The sequence below is a fragment of the Oncorhynchus tshawytscha genome, linkage group LG12 (genome assembly GCF_018296145.1).
Source record: "Oncorhynchus tshawytscha isolate Ot180627B linkage group LG12, Otsh_v2.0, whole genome shotgun sequence".
Classification (NCBI taxonomy): Eukaryota; Metazoa; Chordata; class Actinopteri; order Salmoniformes; family Salmonidae; genus Oncorhynchus; species Oncorhynchus tshawytscha.
This window is the reverse complement of record NC_056440.1, coordinates 7,787,336-7,808,505: the sequence shown is the minus strand read 5'-3', so window position 1 is coordinate 7,808,505 and position 21,170 is coordinate 7,787,336. Positions and strand designations below refer to the sequence as shown.

General features: G+C 48.4%; 1 protein-coding gene across 1 annotated transcript in view; it reads left to right on the top strand.

Annotated features, from left to right (window-relative positions):
• The window catches only part of LOC112240057 (extracellular matrix organizing protein FRAS1), a 338,168-nt gene that overhangs the window by 113,413 nt on the left and 203,585 nt on the right, over positions 1-21,170 (top strand). The window contains 1 exon segment of the mRNA XM_042331265.1: positions 20,667-20,759. Coding sequence (XP_042187199.1) covers positions 20,667-20,759 — 93 coding nt within the window.

Sequence of the window (21,170 nt, the reverse complement as noted above, 5' to 3'; positions counted from 1 at the left end):
CTCTACTCACCATAGTGTCTTCTATCAGATCTCCTCCTCACCATAGTGTCTTCTATCAGATCTCCTCCTCACCATAGTGTCTTCTATCAGATCTCCTCCTCACCATAGTGTCTTCTATCAGATCTCCCTCTCACCATAGTGTCTTCTATCAGATCTCCTCCTCACCATAGTGTCTTCTATCAGATCTCCTCCTCACCATAGTGTCTTCTATCAGATCTCCTCCTCACCATAGTGTCTTCTATCAGATCTCCTCCTCACCATAGTGTCTTCTATCAGATCTCCTCCTCACCATGTTGTCTTCTATCAGATCTCCTCCTCACCATAGTGTCTTCTATCAGATCTCCTCCTCACCATAGTGTCTTCTATCAGATCTCCTCCTCACCATAGTGTCTTCTATCAGATCTCCTCCTCACCATAGTGTCTTCTATCAGATCTCCTCCTCACCATAGTGTCTTCTATCAGATCTCCTCCTCACCATAGTGTCTTCTATCAGATCTCCTCCTCACCATAGTGTCTTCTATCAGATCTCCTCCTCACCATAGTGTCTTCTATCAGATCTCCTCCTCACCATAGTGTCTTCTATCAGATCTCCTCCTCACCATAGTGTCTTCTATCAGATCTCCTCCTCACCATAGTGTCTTCTATCAGATCTCCTCCTCACCATTCTGTCTTCTATCAGATCTCTCCTCACCATAGTGTCTTCTATCAGATCTCCTCCTCACCATAGTGTCTTCTATCAGATCTCCTCCTCACCATAGTGTCTTCTATCAGATCTCCTCCTCACCATAGTGTCTTCTATCAGATCTCCTCCTCACCATGTGTCTTCTATCAGATCTCCTCCTCACCATAGTGTCTTCTATCAGATCTCCTCCTCACCATAGTGTCTTCTATCAGATCTCCTCCTCACCATAGTGTCTTCTATCAGATCTCCTCCTCACCATAGTGTCTTCTATCAGATCTCCTCCTCACCATAGTGTCTTCTATCAGATCTCCTCCTCACCATAGTGTCTTCTATCAGATCTCCTCCTCACCATAGTGTCTTCCATCAGATCTCCTCTCTCACCATGTGTCTTCTATCAGATCTCCTCCTCACCATAGTGTCTTCTATCAGATCTCCTCCTCACCATAGTGTCTTCTATCAGATCTCCTCCTCACCATAGTGTCTTCTATCAGATCTCCTCCTCACCATAGTGTCTTCTATCAGATCTCCTCCTCACCATAGTGTCTTCTATCAGATCTCCTCCTCACCATAGTGTCTTCTATCAGATCTCCTCCTCACCATAGTGTCTTCTATCAGATCTCCTCCTCACCATAGTGTCTTCTATCAGATCTCCTCCTCACCATAGTGTCTTCTATCAGATCTCCTCCTCACCATAGTGTCTTCTATCAGATCTCCTCCTCACCATGGTGTCTTCTATCAGATCTTCTCCTCTCCATAGTGCCTTCTATCAGATCTCCTCCTCACCATAGTGTCTTCTATCAGATCTCCTCTCCTCACCATGGTGTCTTCTGTCAGATCTCCTCCTCACCATAGTGTCTTCTATCAGATCTCCTCCTCACCATAGTGTCTTCTATCAGATCTCCTCCTCACCATAGTGTCTTCTATCAGATCTCCTCCTCACCATAGTGTCTTCTATCAGATCTCCTCTCCTCACCATAGTGTCTTCTATCAGATCTCGTCTCCTCACCATAGTGTCTTCTATCAGATCTCCTCCTCACCATGGTGTCTTCTATCAGATCTCCTCCTCACCATAGTGTCTTCTATCAGATCTCCTCCTCACCATAGTGTCTTCTATCAGATCTCCTCCTCACCATAGTGTCTTCTATCAGATCTCCTCCTCACCATAGTGTCTTCTATCAGATCTCCTCCTCACCATGGTGTCTTCTGTCAGATCTCCTCTCCTCACCATAGTGTCTTCTATCAGATCTCCTCCTCACCATAGTGTCTTCTATCATATCTCCTCCTCACCATAGTGTCTTCTGTCAGATCTCCTCCTCACCATAGTGTCTTCTATCATATCTCCTCCTCACCATAGTGTCTTCTATCAGATCTGCTCCTCACCATGGTGTCTTCTATCAGATCTTCTCCTCACCATAGTGTCTTCTATCAGATCTCCTCCTCACCATAGTGTCTTCTATCAGATCTGCTCTCCTCACCATAGTGTCTTCTATCATATCTTCTCCTCACCATAGTGTCTTCTATCAGATCTTCTCCTCACCATGGTGTCTTCTGTCAGATCTCCTCCTCACCATAGTGTCTTCTATCAGATCTCCTCCTCACCATAGTGTCTTCTATCAGATCTCCTCCTCACCATAGTGTCTTCTGTCAGATCTCCTCCTCACCATAGTGTCTTCTATCATATCTCCTCCTCACCATAGTGTCTTCTATCAGATCTGCTCCTCACCATGGTGTCTTCTATCAGATTTCCTCCTCACCATAGTGTCTTCTATCAGATCTCCTCCTCACCATAGTGTCTTCTATCAGATCTCCTCCTCACCATAGTGTCTTCTATCAGATTTCATCCTCACCATAGTGTCTTCTATCAGATCTCCTCCTCACCATAGTGTCTTCTATCAGATTTCATCCTCACCATAGTGTCTTCTATCAGATCTTCTACTCACCATAGTGTCTTCTGTCAGATCTCCTCTCCTCACCATAGTGTCTTCTATCAGATCTTCTCCTCACCATAGTGTCTTCTATCAGATCTCCTCCTCACCATAGTGTCTTCTATCAGATCTCCTCCTCACCATAGTGTCTTCTATCAGATCTCCTCCTCACCATAGTGTCTTCTATCAGATCTCCTCCTCACCATGGTGTCTTCTATCAGATATCCTCCTCACCATAGTGTCTTCTATCAGATTTCATCCTCACCATAGTGTCTTCTGTCAGATCTCCTCCTCACCATAGTGTCTTCTATCAGATCTCCTCTTCACCATAGTGTCTTCTATCAGATCTCCTCCTCACCATAGTGTCTTCTATCAGATCTCCTCCTCACCATAGTGTTTTCTATCAGATCTCCTCCTCACCATAGTGTCTTCTATCAGATCTCCTCCTCACCATAGTGTCTTCTATCAGATTTCATCCTCACCATAGTGTCTTCTATCAGATCTCCTCCTCACCATATAGTGTCTTCTATCAGATCTCCTCCTCACCATAGTGTCTTCTATCAGATTTCATCCTCACCATAGTGTCTTCTATCAGATCTCCTCCTCACCATAGTGTCTTCTATCAGATTTCATCCTCACCATAGTGTCTTCTATCAGATCTTCCCTCACCATAGTGTCTTCTGTCAGATCTCCTCCTCACCATAGTGTCTTCTATCAGATCTCCTCCTCACCATAGTGTCTTCTATCAGATCTCCTCTCCTCACCATAGTGTCTTCTATCAGATCTCCTCTCCTCACCATAGTGTCTTCTATCAGATCTACTCTCCTCACCATAGTGTCTTCTATCAGATCTCCTCCTCACCATAGTGTGGAGATTTTAGGATGAACAGCTCTTAAATATTTCAGGTTCTGAACGTTTTCCTTATGTTATTTCATTTCAAAATGATAACTATTCCCTGTCCCTCATTCCTCTCTGTTCCCTGTCCCTCATTCCTCTCTGTTCTCTGTCCCTCATTCCTCTCTGTTCCCTGTCCCTCATTCTCTGTTCTCTGTTCCCTGTCCCTCATTCCTCTCTGTTCCCTGTCCCTCATTCCTTTCTGTTCTCTGTTCTCTGTCCCTCATTCCTCTCTGTTCCCTGTCCCTCATTCCTTTCTGTTCTCTGTCCCTCATTCCTCTCTGTTCCCTGTCCCTCATTCCTTTCTGTTCTCTGTTCCCTGTCCCTCATTCCTCTCTGTTCCCTGTCCCTCATTCCTCTCTGTTCTCTGTCCCTCATTCCTGTTCCCTGTCCCTCATTCCTCTCTGTTCCTGTCCCTCATTCCTTTCCCTGTTCTCTGTTCCTGTCCCTCATTCCTCTCTGTTCCCTGTCCCTCATTCCTCTCTGTTCTCTGTCCCTCATTCCTCTCTGTTCCTGTCCCTCATTCCTCTCTGTTCTCTGTCCCTCCTGTTCTGTCCCTCATTCCTCTCTGTTCCCTGTCCCTCATTCCTCTCTGTTCCCTGTCCCTCATTCCTCTCTGTTCCCTGTCCCTCATTCCTCTCTGTTCTCTGTCCTGTCCCTCATTCCTCTCTGTTCCTGTCCCTCATTCCTCTTCTGTTCTGTCCTGTTCCCTGTCCCTCATTCCTCTCTGTTCCTGTCCCTCATTCCTCTCTGTTCTCTGTCCCTCATTCCTCTCTGTTCCCTGTCCCTCATTCCTCTCTGTTCTCTGTTCCTCTCTCTGTTCCTGTCCCTCATTCCTCTTCTGTTCTCTGTCCCTCATTCCTCTCTGTTCCTGTCCCTCATTCCTCTCTGTTCTCTGTCCCTCATTCCTCTCTGTTCCCTGTCCCTCATTCCTCTCTGTTCTCTGTTCATTCCTCTCTGTTCTCTGTCCCTCATTCCTCTCTGTTCCTGTCTGTTCCTGTCCCTCATTCCTCTCTGTTCTCTGTCCCTCATTCCTCTCTGTTCTCTGTCCCTCATTCCTCTCTGTTCTCTGTCCCTCATTCCTCTCTGTTCCTCTGTTCTCTGTCCTCATTCCTCTCTGTTCCTGTCCCTCATTCCTCTCTGTTCCCTGTCCCTCATTCCTCTCTGTTCCCTCCCTCATTCCTCTCCCTGTCCCTCATTCCTCTCTGTTCCCTGTCCCTCATTCCTCTCTGTTCTCTGTCCCTCATTCCTCTCTGTTCTCTGTCCCTCATTCCTCTCTGTTCTCTGTCCCTCATTCCTCTCTGTTCTCTGTCCCTCATTCCTCTCTGTTCTCTGTCCCTCATTCCTCTCTGTTCTCTGTCCCTCATTCCTCTCTGTTCTCTGTCCCTCATTCCTCTCTGTTCTCTGTCCCTCATTCCTCTCTGTTCTCTGTCCCTCATTCCTCTCTGTTCCTGTCCCTCATTCCTCTCTGTTCCTGTCCCTCATTCCTCTCTGTTCCTGTCCCTCATTCCTCTCTGTTCCTGTCCCTCATTCCTCTCTGTTCTCTGTCCCTCATTCCTCTCTGTTCCCTGTCCCTCATTCCTCTCTGTTCCCTGTCCCTCATTCCTCTCTGTTCTCTGTCCCTCATTCCTCTCTGTTCTCTGTCCCTCATTCCTCTCTGTTCCCTGTCCCTCATTCCTCTCTGTTCCCTGTCCCTCATTCCTCTCTGTTCTCTGTCCCTCATTCCTCTCTGTTCTCTGTCCCTCATTCCTCTCTGTTCCCTGTCCCTCATTCCTCTCTGTTCTCTGTCCCTCATTCCTCTCTGTTCTCTGTCCCTCATTCCTCTCTGTTCTCTGTCCCTCATTCCTCTCTGTTCCCTGTCCCTCATTCCTCTCTGTTCTCTGTCCCTCATTCCTCTCTGTTCTCTGTCCCTCATTCCTCTCTGTTCTCTGTCCCTCATTCCTCTCTGTTCTCTGTTCCTGTCCCTCATTCCTCTCTGTTCTCTGTCCCTCATTCCTCTCTGTTCTCTGTCCCTCATTCCTCTCTGTTCTCTGTCCCTCATTCCTCTCTGTTCTCTGTCCCTCCTCTCTGTTCCTCCTCTCTGTTCCTGTCCCTCATTCCTCTCTGTTCTGTTGTCCCTCATTCCTCTCTGTTCTCTGTCCCATTCCTCTCTGTTCCCTGTCCCTCATTCCTCTCTGTTCCCTGTCCCTCATTCCTCTCTGTTCCCTGTCCCTCATTCCTCTCTGTTCTCTGTCCCTCATTCCTCTCTGTTCCTGTCCCTGTCCCTCATTCCTCTCTGTTCTCTGTCCCTCATTCCTCTCTGTTCCCTGTCCCTCATTCCTCTCTGTTCTCTGTCCCTCATTCCTCTCTGTTCTCTGTCCCTCATTCCTCTCTGTTCTCTGTCCCTCATTCCTCTCTGTTCCTCTCTGTTCCTGTCCCTCATTCCTTCTCTGTTCTCTGTCCCTCATTCCTCTCTGTTCTCTGTCCCTCATTCCTCTCTGTTCCTGTCCCTCATTCCTCTCTGTTCTCTGTCCCTCATTCCTCTCTGTTCCCTGTCATCATTCCTCTCTGTTCTCTGTCCCTCATTCCTCTCTGTTCTCTGTCCCTCATTCCTCTCTGTTCTCTGTCCCTCATTCCTCTCTGTTCCTGTCCCTCATTCCTCTCTGTTCTCTGTCCCTCATTCCTCTCTGTTCTCTGTCCCTCATTCCTCTCTGTTCCCTGTCCCTCATTCCTCTCTGTTCTCTGTCCCTCATTCCTCTCTGTTCTCTGTCCCTCATTCCTCTCTGTTCTCTGTCCCTCATTCCTCTCTGTTCTCTGTTCTCCATCATCCTCTCTGTTCTCTGTCCCTCATTCCTCTCTGTTCTCTGTCCCTCATTCCTCTCTGTTCCCTGTCCCTCATTCCTCTCTGTTCCTGTCCCTCATTCCTCTCTGTTCTCTGTCCCTCATTCCTCTCTGTTCTCTGTCCCTCATTCCTCTCTGTTCTCTGTCCCTCATTCCTCTCTGTTCCCTCTGTCCCTCATTCCTCTCTGTTCCTCTGTCCCTCATTCCTCTCTGTTCTCTGTCCCTCATTCCTCTCTGTTCTCTGTCCCTCATTCCTCTCTGTTCCCTGTCCCTCATTCCTCTCTGTTCCTGTCCCTCATTCCTCTCTGTTCTCTGTCCCTCATTCCTCTCTGTTCTCTGTCCCTCATTCCTCTCTGTTCTCTGTTCCCTGTCCCTCATTCCTCTCTGTTCTCTGTCCCTCATTCCTCTCTGTTCTCTGTCCCTCATTCCTCTCTGTTCTCTGTCCCTCATTCCTCTCTGTTCTCTGTCCCTCATTCCTCTCTGTTCTCTGTCCCTCATTCCTCTCTGTTCTCTGTCCCTCATTCCTCTCTGTTCTCTGTCCCTCATTCCTCTCTGTTCCTGTCCCTCATTCCTCTCTGTTCTCTGTCCCTCATTCCTCTCTGTTCTCTGTCCCTCATTCCTCTCTGTTCCTGTCCCTCATTCCTCTCTGTTCTCTGTCCCTCATTCCTCTCTGTTCTCTGTCCCTCATTCCTCTCTGTTCCCTGTCCCTCATTCCTCTCTGTTCCTGTCCCTCATTCCTCTCTGTTCCCTGTCTGTCCCCCTCATTCCTCTCTGTTCTCTGTCCCTCATTCCTCTCTGTTCCCTGTCCCTCATTCCTCTCTGTTCCTGTCCCTCATTCCTCTCTGTTCTCTGTCCCTCATTCCTCTCTGTTCTCTGTCCCTCATTCCTCTCTGTTCTCTGTCCCTCATTCCTCTCTGTTCTCTGTTCATTCCTGTCTGTTCCTGTCCCTCATTCCTCTCTGTTCTCTGTCCCTCATTCCTCTCTGTTCTCTGTCCCTCATTCCTCTCTGTTCTCTGTCCCTCATTCCTCTCTGTTCCTGTCCCTCATTCCTCTCTGTTCTCTGTCCCTCATTCCTCTCTGTTCTCTGTCCCTCATTCCTCTCTGTTCTCTGTCCCTCATTCCTCTCTGTTCCCTGTCCCTCATTCCTCTCTGTTCCTGTCCCTCATTCCTCTCTGTTCCTGTCCCTCATTCCTCTCTGTTCTCTGTCCCTCATTCCTCTCTGTTCCTGTCCCTCATTCCTCTCTGTTCTCTGTCCCTCATTCCTCTCTGTTCTCTGTCCCTCATTCCTCTCTGTTCCTGTCCCTCATTCCTCTCTGTTCCCTGTCCCTCATTCCTCTCTGTTCTCTGTCCCTCATTCCTCTCTGTTCTCTGTCCCTCATTCCTCTCTGTTCCCCTCATCCCTCATTCCTCTCTGTTCTCTGTCCCTCATTCCTCTCTGTTCTCTGTCCCTCATTCCTCTCTGTTCCCTGTCCCTCATTCCTCTCTGTTCCTGTCCCTCATTCCTCTCTGTTCTCTGTTCCCATGTCCCTCATTCCTCATTCCTCTGTTTCCCTGTCCCTCATTCCTCTCTGTTCTCTGTCCCTCATTCCTCTCTGTTCCTGTCCCTCATTCCTCTCTGTTCTCTGTCCCTCATTCCTCTCTGTTCCCTGTCCCTCATTCCTCATTCCTCTCTGTTCCTGTCCCTCATTCCTCTCTGTTCCTGTCCCTCATTCCTCTCTGTTCTCTGTCCCTCATTCCTCTCTGTTCCCTGTCCCTCATTCCTCTCTGTTCTCTGTCCCTCATTCCTCTCTGTTCTCTGTCCCTCATTCCTCTCTGTTCCCTGTCCCTCATTCCTCTCTGTTCTTCCTGTCCCTGTCCCTCATTCCTCTCTGTTCTCTGTCCCTCATTCCTCTCTGTTCCTGTCCCTCATTCCTCTCTGTTCTCTGTCCCTCATTCCTCTCTGTTCCCTGTCCCTCATTCCTCTCTGTTCTCTGTCCCTCATTCCTCTCTGTTCTCTGTTCCTGTCCCTCATTCCTCTCTGTTCTGTTCTGTCCCTCATTCCTCTCTGTTCCTCTCTGTTCCTGTCCCTCATTCCTCTCTGTTCCTGTCCTCATTCCTCTCTGTTCTCTGTCCCTCATTCCTCTCTGTTCTCTGTTCCTGTCCCTGTTCCTCTCTGTTCTCTGTTCCCTGTCCCTCATTCCTCTCTGTTCTCTGTCCCTCATTCCTCTCTGTTCCTGTCCCCCTCATTCCTCTCTGTTCCTGTCCCTCATTCCTCTGTTCTCTGTTCCTGTCCCTCATTCCTCTCTGTTCTCTGTCCCTCATTCCTCTCTGTTCCTGTCCCTCATTCCTCTCTGTTCTCTGTCCCTCATTCCTCTCTGTTCTCTGTCCCTCATTCCTCTCTGTTCTCTGTCCCTCATTCCTCTCTGTTCTCTGTCCCTCATTCCTCTCTGTTCTCTGTCCCTCATTCCTCTCTGTTCTCTGTCCCTCATTCCTCTCTGTTCCTGTCCCTCATTCCTCTCTGTTCTCTGTCCCTCATTCCTCTCTGTTCCTGTCCCTCATTCCTCTCTGTTCCTGTCCCTCATTCCTCTCTGTTCTCTGTCCCTCATTCCTCTCTGTTCTCTGTCCCTCATTCCTCTCTGTTCTCTGTCCCTCATTCCTCTCTGTTCTCTGTCCCTCATTCCTCTCTGTTCTCTGTCCCCTCTCATTCCTCTCTGTTCTCTGTCCCTCCCTTTCCTCTCTGTTCTCTGTCCCTCATTCCTCTCTGTTCCTGTCCCTCATTCCTCTCTGTTCTCTGTCCCTCATTCCTCTCTGTTCTCTGTCCCTCATTCCTCTCTGTTCTCTGTCCCTCATTCCTCTCTGTTCCCTGTCCCTCATTCCTCTCTGTTCCTGTCCCTCATTCCTCTCTGTTCTCTGTCCCTCATTCCTCTCTGTTCTCTGTCCCTCATTCCTCTCTGTTCTCTGTCCCTCATTCCTCTCTGTTCCTGTCCCTCATTCCTCTCTGTTCTCTGTCCTTCCTCTCATTCCTCTCTGTTCTCTGTTCTCTGTCCCTCATTCCTCTCTGTTCTCTGTCCCTCATTCCTCTCTGTTCTCTGTCCCTCATTCCTCTCTGTTCTCTGTCCCTCATTCCTCTCTCTGTTCTCTGTCCCTCATTCCTCTCTGTTCTCTGTCCCTCATTCCTCTCTGTTCTCTGTCCCTCATTCCTCTCTGTTCCCTGTCCCTCATTCCTCTCTGTTCTCTGTCCCCTCTGTCCCTCATTCCTCTCTGTTCTCCCTCATGTCCCTCATTCCTCTCTGTTCCCTGTCCCTCATTCCTCTCTGTTCTCTGTCCCTCATTCCTCTCTGTTCTCTGTCCCTCATTCCTCTCTGTTCTCTGTCCCTCATTCCTCTCTGTTCCCTGTCCCTCATTCCTCTCTGTTCTCTGTCCCTCATTCCTCTCTGTTCTCTGTCCCTCATTCCTCTCTGTTCCCTGTCCCTCATTCCTCTCTGTTCCTGTCCCTCATTCCTCTCTGTTCCCTGTCCCTCATTCCTCTCTGTTCCCTGTCCCTCATTCCTCTCTGTTCCTGTCCCTGTTCCCTCATTCCTGTCCCTCATTCCTCTCTGTTCTCTGTCCCTCATTCCTCTCTGTTCTCTGTCCCTCATTCCTCTCTGTTCTCCCTCATTCCTCTCTCTGTTCCTGTCCCTCATTCCTCTCTGTTCCCTGTCCCTCATTCCTCTCTGTTCTCTGTCCCTCATTCCTCTCTGTTCTCTGTCCCTCATTCCTCTCTGTTCTCTGTCCCTCATTCCTCTCTGTTCTCTGTCCCTCATTCCTCTCTGTTCCCTGTCCCTCATTCCTCTCTGTTCTCTGTCCCTCATTCCTCTCTGTTCTCTGTCCCTCATTCCTCTCTGTTCTCTGTCCCTCATTCCTCTCTGTTCTCTGTCCCTCATTCCTCTCTGTTCCTGTCCCTCTTTCTCTGTTCTCTGTCCCTCATTCCTCTCTGTTCTCTGTCCCTCATTCCTCTCTGTTCTCTGTCCCTCATTCCTCTCTGTTCTCTGTCCCTCATTCCTCTCTGTTCTCTGTCCCTCATTCCTCTCTGTTCTCTGTCCCTCATTCCTCTCTGTTCTCTGTCCCTCATTCCTCTCTGTTCCTGTCCCTCATTCCTCTCTGTTCTCTGTCCCTCATTCCTCTCTGTTCCTGTCCCTCATTCCTCTCTGTTCTCTGTCCCTCATTCCTCTTCTGTTCTCTGTCCCTCATTCCTCTCTGTTCTCTGTCCCTCATTCCTCTCTGTTCCTCTGTCCCTCATTCCTCTCTGTTCCCTGTCCCTCATTCCTCTCTGTTCCCTGTCCCATTCCTCTTCCTCTCTGTTCTCTGTCCCTCATTCCTCTCTGTTCCTGTCCCTCATTCCTCTCTGTTCTCTGTCCCTCATTCCTCTCTGTTCTCTGTCCCTCATTCCTCTCTGTTCCTGTGTCCCTCATTCCTCTCTGTTCCCTGTCCCTCATTCCTCTCTGTTCTCTGTCCCTCATTCCTCTCTGTTCTCTGTCCCTCATTCCTCTCTGTTCTCTGTCCCTCATTCCTCTCTGTTCTCTGTCCCTCATTCCTCTCTGTTCTCTGTCCCTCATTCCTCTCTGTTCCTGTCCCTCATTCCTCTCTGTTCTCTGTCCCTCATTCCTCTCTGTTCCTGTCCCTCATTCCTCTCTGTTCTCTGTCCCTCATTCCTCTCTGTTCTCTGTCCCTCATTCCTCTCTGTTCCTCTGTCCCTCATTCCTCTCTGTTCTCTGTTCCCTGTCCCTCATTCCTCTCTGTTCTCTGTCCCTCATTCCTCTCTGTTCTCTGTCCCTCATTCCTCTCTGTTCTCTGTCCCTCATTCCTCTCTGTTCTCTGTCCCTCATTCCTCTCTGTTCTCTGTCCCTCATTCCTCTCTGTTCCTGTCCCTCTTCCTCTCTGTTCTCTGTCCCTCATTCCTCTCTGTTCTCTGTCCCTCATTCCTCTCTGTTCCTGTCCCTCATTCCTCTCTGTTCTCTGTCCCTCATTCCTCTCTGTTCTCTGTCCCTCATTCCTCTCTGTTCTCTGTCCCTCATTCCTCTCTGTTCTCTGTCCCTCATTCCTCTCTGTTCTCTGTCCCTCATTCCTCTCTGTTCTCTGTCCCTCATTCCTCTCTGTTCCCTGTCCCTCATTCCTCTCTGTTCTCTGTCCCTCATTCCTCTCTGTTCTCTGTCCCTCATTCCTCTCTGTTCTCTGTCCCTCATTCCTCTCTGTTCTCTGTCCCTCATTCCTCTCTGTTCTCTGTCCCTCATTCCTCTCTGTTCTCTGTCCCTCATTCCTCTCTGTTCTCTGTCCCTCATTCCTCTCTGTTCCCTGTCCCTCATTCCTCTCTGTTCCCTGTCCCTCATTCCTCTCTGTTCTCTGTCCCTCATTCCTCTCTGTTCCCTGTCCCTCATTCCTCTCTGTTCCCTGTCCCTCATTCCTCTCTGTTCCCTGTCCCTCATTCCTCTCTGTTCTCTGTCCCTCATTCCTCTCTGTTCCCTGTCCCTCATTCCTCTCTGTTCTCTGTCCCTCATTCCTCTCTGTTCCCTGTCCCTCATTCCTCTCTGTTCCTGTCCCTCATTCCTCTCTGTTCCTGTCCCTCATTCCTCTCTGTTCTCTGTCCCTCATTCCTCTCTGTTCTCTGTCCCTCATTCCTCTCTGTTCTCTGTCCCTCATTCCTCTCTGTTCTCTGTCCCTCATTCCTCTCTGTTCTCTGTCCCTCATTCCTCTCTGTTCTCTGTCCCTCATTCCTCTCTGTTCCTGTCCCTCATTCCTCTCTGTTCTCTGTCCCTGTTCCTGTCCCTCATTCCTCTCTGTTCCTGTCCCTCATTCCTCTCTGTTCTCTGTCCCTCATTCCCTCTCTGTTCTCTGTCCCTCATTCCTCTCTGTTCTCTGTCCCTCATTCCTCTCTGTTCTCTGTCCCTCATTCCTCTCTGTTCCTGTCCCTCATTCCTCTCTGTTCTCTGTCCCTCATTCCTCTCTGTTCTCTGTCCCTCATTCCTCTCTGTTCTGTCCCTCATTCCTCTCTGTTCTCTGTCCCTCATTCCTCTCTGTTCCTGTCCCTCATTCCTCTCTGTTCTCTGTCCCTCATTCCTCTCTGTTCCTGTCCCTCATTCCTCTCTGTTCTCTGTCCCTCATTCCTCTCTGTTCTCTGTCCCTCATTCCTCTCTGTTCTCTGTCCCTCATTCCTCTCTGTTCCTGTCCCTCATTCCTCTCTGTTCTCTGTCCCTCATTCCTCTTCTGTTCCTGTCCCTCATTCCTCTCTGTTCTCTGTCCCTCATTCCTCTCTGTTCTCTGTCCCTCATTCCTCTCTGTTCTCTGTCCCTCATTCCTCTCTGTTCCCTGTCCCTCATTCCTCTCTGTTCTCTGTCCCTCATTCCTCTCTGTTCTCTGTCCCTCATTCCTCTCTGTTCTCTGTCCCTCATTCCTCTCTGTTCCTGTCCCTCATTCCTCTCTGTTCCCTGTCCCTCATTCCTCTCTGTTCTCTGTCCCTCATTCCTCTCTGTTCCTGTCCCTCATTCCTCTCTGTTCCTGTCCCTCATTCCTCTCTGTTCTCTGTCCCTCATTCCTCTCTGTTCTCTGTCCCTCATTCCTCTCTGTTCTCTGTCCCTCATTCCTCTCTGTTCTCTGTCCCTCATTCCTCTCTGTTCTCTGTCCCTCATTCCTCTCTGTTCCTGTCCCTCATTCCTCTCTGTTCCTGTCCCTCATTCCTCTCTGTTCTCTGTCCCTCATTCCTCTCTGTTCTCTGTCCCTCATTCCTCTCTGTTCTCTGTCCCTCATTCCTCTCTGTTCTCTGTCCCTCATTCCTCTCTGTTCTCTGTCCCTCATTCCTCTCCTCCCTCATTCCTCTCTGTTCTGTTCTCTGTCCCTCATTCCTCTCTGTTCCCTGTCCCTCATTCCTCTCTGTTCTCTGTCCCTCCCTGTCCCTCATTCCTCTCTGTTCTCTGTCCCTCATTCCTCTCTGTTCCCTGTCCCTCATTCCTCTCTGTTCTCTGTCCCTCATTCCTCTCTGTTCCTGTCCCTCATTCCTCTCTGTTCTCTGTCCCTCATTCCTCTCTGTTCTCTGTCCCTCATTCCTCTCTGTTCTGTCCCTCCCTGTCCCTCATTCCTCTCTGTTCTCTGTCCCTCATTCCTCTCTGTTCTCTGTCCCTCATTCCTCTCTGTTCTCTGTCCCTCATTCCTCTCTGTTCTCTGTCCCTCATTCCTCTCTGTTCCTGTCTCCTCATTCCTCTCTGTTCTCTGTCCTCATTCCTCTCTGTTCCCTGTCCCTCATTCCTCTCTGTTCTCTGTCCCTCATTCCTCTCTGTTCTCTGTCCCTCATTCCTCTCTGTTCTCTGTTCTCTGTCCCTCATTCCTCTCTGTTCTCTGTCCCTCATTCCTCTCTGTTCTCTGTCCCTCATTCCTCTCTGTTCCCTGTCCCTCATTCCTCTCTGTTCTCTGTCCCTCATTCCTCTCTGTTCTCTGTCCCTCATTCCTCTCTGTTCTCTGTCCCTCATTCCTCTCTGTTCTGTCCCTCTCTGTTCCTGTCCCTCATTCCTCTCTGTTCTCTGTCCCTCATTCCTCTCTGTTCCCTGTCCCTCATTCCTCTCTGTTCTCTGTCCCTCATTCCTCTCTGTTCCTGTCCCTCATTCCTCTCTGTTCTCTGTCCCTCATTCCTCTCTGTTCTCTGTCCCTCATTCCTCTCTGTTCTCTGTCCCTCATTCCTCTCTGTTCTCTGTCCCTCATTCCTCTCTGTTCTCTGTCCCTCATTCCTCTCTGTTCTCTGTCCCTCATTCCTCTCTGTTCATTCCTGTTCCTGTCCCTCATTCCTCTCTGTTCTCTGTTCCCTGTCCCTCATTCCTCTCTGTTCTCTGTCCCTCATTCCTCTCTGTTCTGTTCCTGTCATTCCTCTCTGTTCTCTGTCCCTCATTCCTCTCTGTTCCCTGTCCCTCATTCCTCTCTGTTCTCTGTCCCTCATTCCTCTCTGTTCTCTGTCCCTCATTCCTCTCTGTTCCTGTCCCTCATTCCTCTCTGTTCTCTGTCCCTCATTCCTCTCTGTTCCCTGTCCCTCATTCCTCTCTGTTCCTGTCCCTCATTCCTCTCTGTTCTCCTGTCCCTCATTCCTCTCTGTTCTCTGTCCCTCATTCCTCTCTGTTCCCTGTCCCTCATTCCTCTCTGTTCTCTGTCCCTCATTCCTCTCTGTTCATTCCTGTTCCCCCTCATTCCTCTCTGTTCTCTGTCCCTCATTCCTCTCTGTTCCCTGTCCCTCATTCCTCTCTGTTCCTGTCCCTCATTCCTCTCTGTTCCTGTCCCTCATTCCTCTCTGTTCATTCCTGTCCCCCTCATTCCTCTCTGTTCTCTGTCCCTCATTCCTCTCTGTTCCCTGTCCCTCATTCCTCTCTGTTCCTGTCCCTCATTCCTCTCTGTTCTCTGTCCCTCATTCCTCTCTGTTCCCTGTCCCTCATTCCTCTCTGTTCTCTGTCCCTCATTCCTCTCTGTTCTCTGTCCTGTCCCTCATTCCTCTCTGTTCTCTGTCCCTCATTCCTCTCTGTTCTCTGTTCTTCTGTTCCCCCTCATTCCTCTCTGTTCTCTGTCCCTCATTCCTCTCTGTTCTCTGTCCCTCATTCCTCTCTGTTCTCTGTCCCTCATTCCTCTCTGTTCCCTGTCCCTCATTCCTCTCTGTTCTCTGTCCCTCATTCCTCTCTGTTCTCTGTCCCTCATTCCTCTCTGTTCTCTGTTCTCTGTCCCTCATTCCTCTCTGTTCTCTGTTCCTGTCCCTCATTCCTCTCTGTTCCCTGTCCCTCATTCCTCTCTGTTCTCTGTCCCTCATTCCTCTCTGTTCTCTGTCCCTCATTCCTCTCTGTTCTCTGTCCCTCATTCCTCTCTGTTCCCTGTCCCTCATTCCTCTCTGTTCTCTGTCCCTCATTCCTCTCTGTTCCCTGTCCCTCATTCCTCTCTGTTCCTGTCCCTCATTCCTCTCTGTTCTCTGTCCCTCATTCCTCTCTGTTCTCTGTCCCTCATTCCTCTCTGTTCCTGTCCCTCATTCCTCTCTGTTCTCTGTCCCTCATTCCTCTCTGTTCTTCTGTCCCTCATTCCTCTCTGTTCTCTGTCCTGTTCCCCCTCATTCCTCTCTGTTCTCTGTCCCTCATTCCTCTCTGTTCTCTGTCCCTCATTCCTCTCTGTTCCTGTCCCTCATTCCTCTCTGTTCTCTGTCCCTCATTCCTCTCTGTTCTCTGTCCCTCATTCCTCTCTGTTCCTGTCCCTCATTCCTCTCTGTTCCTGTCCCTCATTCCTCTCTGTTCTCTGTCCCTCATTCCTCTCTGTTCTCTGTCCCTCATTCCTCTCTGTTCTCTGTCCCTCATTCCTCTCTGTTCTCTGTCCCTCATTCCTCTCTGTTCTCTGTCCCTCATTCCTCTCTGTTCTCTGTCCCTCATTCCTCTCTGTTCTCTGTCCCTCATTCCTCTCTGTTCTCTGTCCCTCATTCCTCTCTGTTCTCCCTGTCCCTCATTCCTCTCTGTTCTCTGTCCCTCATTCCTCTCTGTTCTCTGTCCCTCATTCCTCTCTGTTCTCTGTCCCTCATTCCTCTCTGTTCTCTGTCCCTCATTCCTCTCTGTTCTCTGTCCCTCATTCTCATCTCTCTGTTCTCTGTCCCTCATTCCTCTCTGTTCTCTGTCCCTCATTCCTCTCTGTTCCTGTCCCTCATTCCTCTCTGTTCTCTGTCCCTCATTCCTCTCTGTTCTCTGTCCCTCATTCCTCTCTGTTCTCTGTCCCTCATTCCTCTCTGTTCTCTGTCCCTCATTCCTCTCTGTTCTCTGTCCCTCATTCCTCTCTGTTCTCTGTCCCTCATTCCTCTCTGTTCTCTGTCCCTCATTCCTCTCTGTTCTCTGTCCCTCATTCCTCTCTGTTCTCTGTCCCTCATTCCTCTCTGTTCTCTGTCCCTCATTCCTCTCTGTTCTCTGTCCCTCATTCCTCTCTGTTCCCTGTCCCTCATTCCTCTCTGTTCTCTGTCCCTCATTCCTCTCTGTTCTCTGTCCCTCATTCCTCTCTGTTCTCTGTCCCTCATTCCTCTCTGTTCTCTGTCCCTCATTCCTCTCTGTTCTCTGTCCCTCATTCCTCTCTGTTCTCTGTCCCTCTCTGTCCCTCCCATTCCTCTCTGTTCTCTGTCCCTCATTCCTCTCTGTTCCTGTCCCTCATTCCTCTCTGTTCTCTGTCCCTCATTCCTCTCTGTTCTCTGTCCCTCATTCCTCTCTGTTCTCTGTCCCTCATTCCTCTCTGTTCTCTGTCCCTCATTCCTCTCTGTTCTCTGTCCCTCATTCCTCTCTGTTCCCTGTCCCTCATTCCTCTCTGTTCCCTGTCCCTCATTCCTCTCTGTTCCCTGTCCCTCATTCCTCTCTGTTCTCTGTCCCTCATTCCTCTCTGTTCTCTGTCCCTCATTCCCCTCTGTTCCCTTTAATCCATGTCCATTTGTTGGTATTTTTCAACGGTGGGTTAGAATAAGAAAAGAAGGACAGAATGATGATGTGATGCAGGAGGTGAGATGGGGGAGGTAGTTCACTCTTTCTCTAGAACACCCAGTATATCCGCTCGTTTCAATTCCAATCAATTTAGGAATTTAACCAAATTCAAATTCAACATTTTCGTCATCAAAAAGCATTTACATTTTTTTGTTTAACCTTTTTTTATACAGGTTTTTTCTCATTGAGATAACATCTCTTTTCCAAGAGAGACCTGGTCCAATAGCAGCAGGGGGAACAACGTTTCAGACAAAACAACTGACATACACTAACACAACATTAAACAAAACTATAAAACACACATACAGTACAACAATAACATATTACATTAAAAACCCAAACTGGACTAAAAACAGCTGGCCTAAAAACATCTGGACTAAAAACAGCTGGCCTAAAAACATCTGGACTAAAAACAGATGGCCTAAAAACATCTGGCCTAAAAACAGCTGGCCTAAGAACATCTGGCCTAAAAACATCTGGCCTAAAACATCTGGCCTAAAAACATCTGGACTAAAAACAGCTGGCCTAAAAACATCTGGCCTAAAAACAGATGGCCTAAAAACATCTGGCCTAAAAACAGCTGGCCTAAGAACATCTGGCCTAAAAACATCTGGCCTAAAATAATCTGGCCTAAAAACATATGGACTAAAAACATCTGGCCTAAAAACATCTGGCCTAAAAACATCTGGCCTAAAAACATCTGGCCTAAAATCATCTAGCCTAAAAACAGCTGGCCTAAAATCATCTGGCCTAAAAACATCTGGCCTAAAAACAATTACACTCTTCTATGATATATACAGTCGTGGCCAAAAGTTTTGAGAATGACACGAAAATGAATTTTCACAAAGTCTGCTGCCTCAGTTTGTATGATGGCAATTTGCATATATTCCAGAATGTTATGAAGAGCGATCAGATTAATTGCAATTAAGTCCCTATTTGCCATGCAAATGAACTGAATCTCCCCAAAACATTTCCACTGCATTTCAGCCCTGCCACAAAAGGACCAGCTGACATCATGCCAGTGATTCTCTCGTTAACACAGGTGTGAGTGTTGACGAGGACAAGGCTGGAGATCACTCTGTCATGCTGATTGAGTTCGAATAACAGACTGGAAGCTTCAAAAGGAGGGTGGTGCTTGGAATCATTGTTCTTCCTCTGTCAACCATGGTTACCTGCAAGGAAACATGTGCCGTCATCATTGCTTTGCACAAAAGGGACTTCACCTGGCAAGTTTATTGCTGCCAGTAAGATTGCACCTAAATCAACCATTTATCGGATCATCAAGAACTTCAAGGAGAACGGTTCAATTGCTGTGAAGAAGTCTTCAGGGTGCCCAAGAAAGTCCAGCAAGCGCCAGGACCGTCTCCTAAAGGTGATTCAGCTGCGGGATTGGGGCACCACCAGTACAGAGCTTGCTCAGGAATGGCAGCAGGCAGGTGTGAGTGCATCTGCACGCACAGTGAGGCAAGACTTTTGTAGGATGGCCTGGTGTCAAGAAGGGCAGCAAAGAAGCCACTTCTCTCCAGGAAAAACATCAGGGACAGACTGATATTCTGCAAAAGGTACAGGGATTGGACTGCTGAGGACTGGGGTAAAGTCATTTTCTCTGATGAATCCCCTTTCCGATTGTTTGGGGCATCCGGAAAAAAGCTTGTCCGGAGAAGACAAGGTGAGCGCTACCATCAGACCTGTGTCATGCCAACAGTAAAGCATCCTGAGACCATTCATGTGTGGGGTTGCTTCTCAGCCAAGGGAGTGGGATCACTCACAAGTTTGCCTATGAACACAGCCATGTATAAAGAATGGTACCAACACATCCTCCGAGAGCAACTTCTCCCAACCATCCAGGAACAGTTTGGTGACGAACAATGCCTTTTCCAGCATGATGGAGCACCTTGCCATAAGGCAAAAGTGATAACTAAGTGGCTCAGGGAACAAAACATTGATATTTTGGGTCCATGGCCAGGAAACTCCCCAGACCTTAATCCCATTGAGAACTTGTGGTCAATCCTCAAGAGGCAGATGGACAAACAAAAACCCACAAATTCTGACAAACTCCAAGCATTGATTATGCAAGAATGGGCTGCCATAAGTCAGGATGTGGCCCAGAAGTTAATTGACAGCATGCCAGGGCGGATTCCATAGCAAGTTTTAAGTTCCTCGGCATACACATCACAGACAAACTGATTGGTCCACTCACACAGACAGCATCGTGAGGAAGGCGCAGCATGTGCGCCTCTTCAACCTCAGGAGGCTGAAGAAATTCGGCTTGTCACCAAAAGCACTCACAAAGCTTCTACAGATGCACAATCGAGAGCATCCTGGCGGGCTGTATCACCGCCTGGTATGGCAACTGCACCGCCCTCAACCGTAAGGCTCTCAGAGGGGTAGTGAGGTCTGCACAACGCATCACCGGGGGCAAACTACCTGCCCTCCAGGACACCTACACCACCCGATGCTACAGGAAGGCCATAAAGATCATCAAGGACATCAACCACCCGAGCCACTGCCTGTTCACCCCGCTGTCATCCAGAAGGCGAGGTCAGTACAGGTGCATCAAAGCTGGGACCGAGAGACTGAAAAACAGCTTCTATCTCAAGGCCATCAGACTGTTAAACAGCCACCACTAACATTGAGTGGCTACTGCCAACACACTGTCAATGACACTGACTCTACTCCAGCCACTTTAATCATGGGAATTGATGGGAAATTATGTAAATATATCACTAGCCACTTTAAACAATGCTACCTTATATAATGTTACTTACCCTACATTGTTCATCTCATATGCATACGTTGATACTGTACTCTATATCATCGACTGCATCCTTATGTAATAATGTATCACTAGCCACTTTAACTATGCCACTTGGTTTACATACTTATCTCATATGTATATACTGTACTCGATATCATCTACTGTATCTTGCCTATGCTGCTCTGTACCATCACTCATTCATATATCCTTGGGTACATATTCTTTATCCCCACTGTGTATAAGACAGTAGTTTTTTTTGGAATTGTTAGTTAGATTACTTGCTCGTTATTACTGCATTGTCGGAACTAGAAGCACAAGCATTTCGCTACACTCGCATTAACATCTGCTAACCATGTGTATGTGACAAATAAAATTTGATTTGATTTGATTGCAGAGGTCTTGAAAAAGAAGGGTCAACACTGTAAATATTGACTCTGCATCAACTTCATGAAATTGTCAATAAAAGCCTTTGACACTTATGAAATGCTTGTAATTATACTTCAGTATGCCATAGTAACATCTGACAAAAATATCTAAAGACACTGAGGCAGCAGACTTTGTGGAAATTCATATTTGTGTCATTCTCAAAACTTTTGGCCACGACTGTACATTGATCAAGTGTTTAAACTCCACCAACGAAACTACATCATCACATTTGAAAATGTTCAGGAGAGAATTCCAGGACAACGGTGCTAAGTAACTAAAACTATTTCTACCATGACCTGTTCTAATTTTTGGTACTGTTAGAAGGAAATGAGAATGGGACCGTAATTGATATTTATTTACTGACCTGACTAAGAAAGAACAGAGATAAATTGGCATTTTACCCAACATGGCCTTTAAGAGAAATGGAGTTGGATTTTCCTGAATTGACTGTAATTGAAATAGAATCGACCTTTTAACCACAGATCACATTTTGTCTTCCATTCTGCATTAACTGTTTAAATGAATCTGTCTCTATATGTTCCTGTTTTATTGTATTTTTCACTAAAGGGTTATAAAAATAGACTATAAAAATAGACTAAAGGAGAAGAGCCATTCTCTTTCCATCCTGCATTAACATGGTTGTCAACTACAGGGAACTGATACTGTTTTCTGTCTGTGTGTCTCCTCAGGGAGAGCGGTTGAGGATCCCTCCCAACCAGTGTTGTCCAGAGTGCCTGCCCTCCTCCCAGGGCTCTTGTCAGCATAAAGAAGCTGTTTATGGGGTCAGTAGGTGACACGGTCCACTGTGGAGGACCAGAGAAAACATCTGTCTTCCTCTCTCCTCTCCTCTGTCCCCTCTCCTCTCCTCTCCTCTCTCTCCTCTCCTCTCCTCTCCTCTCCTCTCCTCTCCTCTCTCTCCCCTCTCCTCTCCTCTCCTCTCCTCTCCTCTCCTCTCCTCTCCTCTCCTCTCCTCTCCCTCTCCCATCTCCTCTCTCTCTCCTCTCCTCTCCTCTGTCCCCTCTTCTCTCTCCTCTCCTCTGTCCCCTCTTCTCTCCTCTCTCCTCTCCTCTCCTCTGTCCCCTCTTCTCTCCTCTCTCCCTCTCCTCTGTCCCCTCCTCTCCTCTCCTCTCCTCTCCTCTCCTCTCCTCTCCCATCTCCTCTCTCCTCTCCTCTCTCCTCTCCTCTCTCCCTCT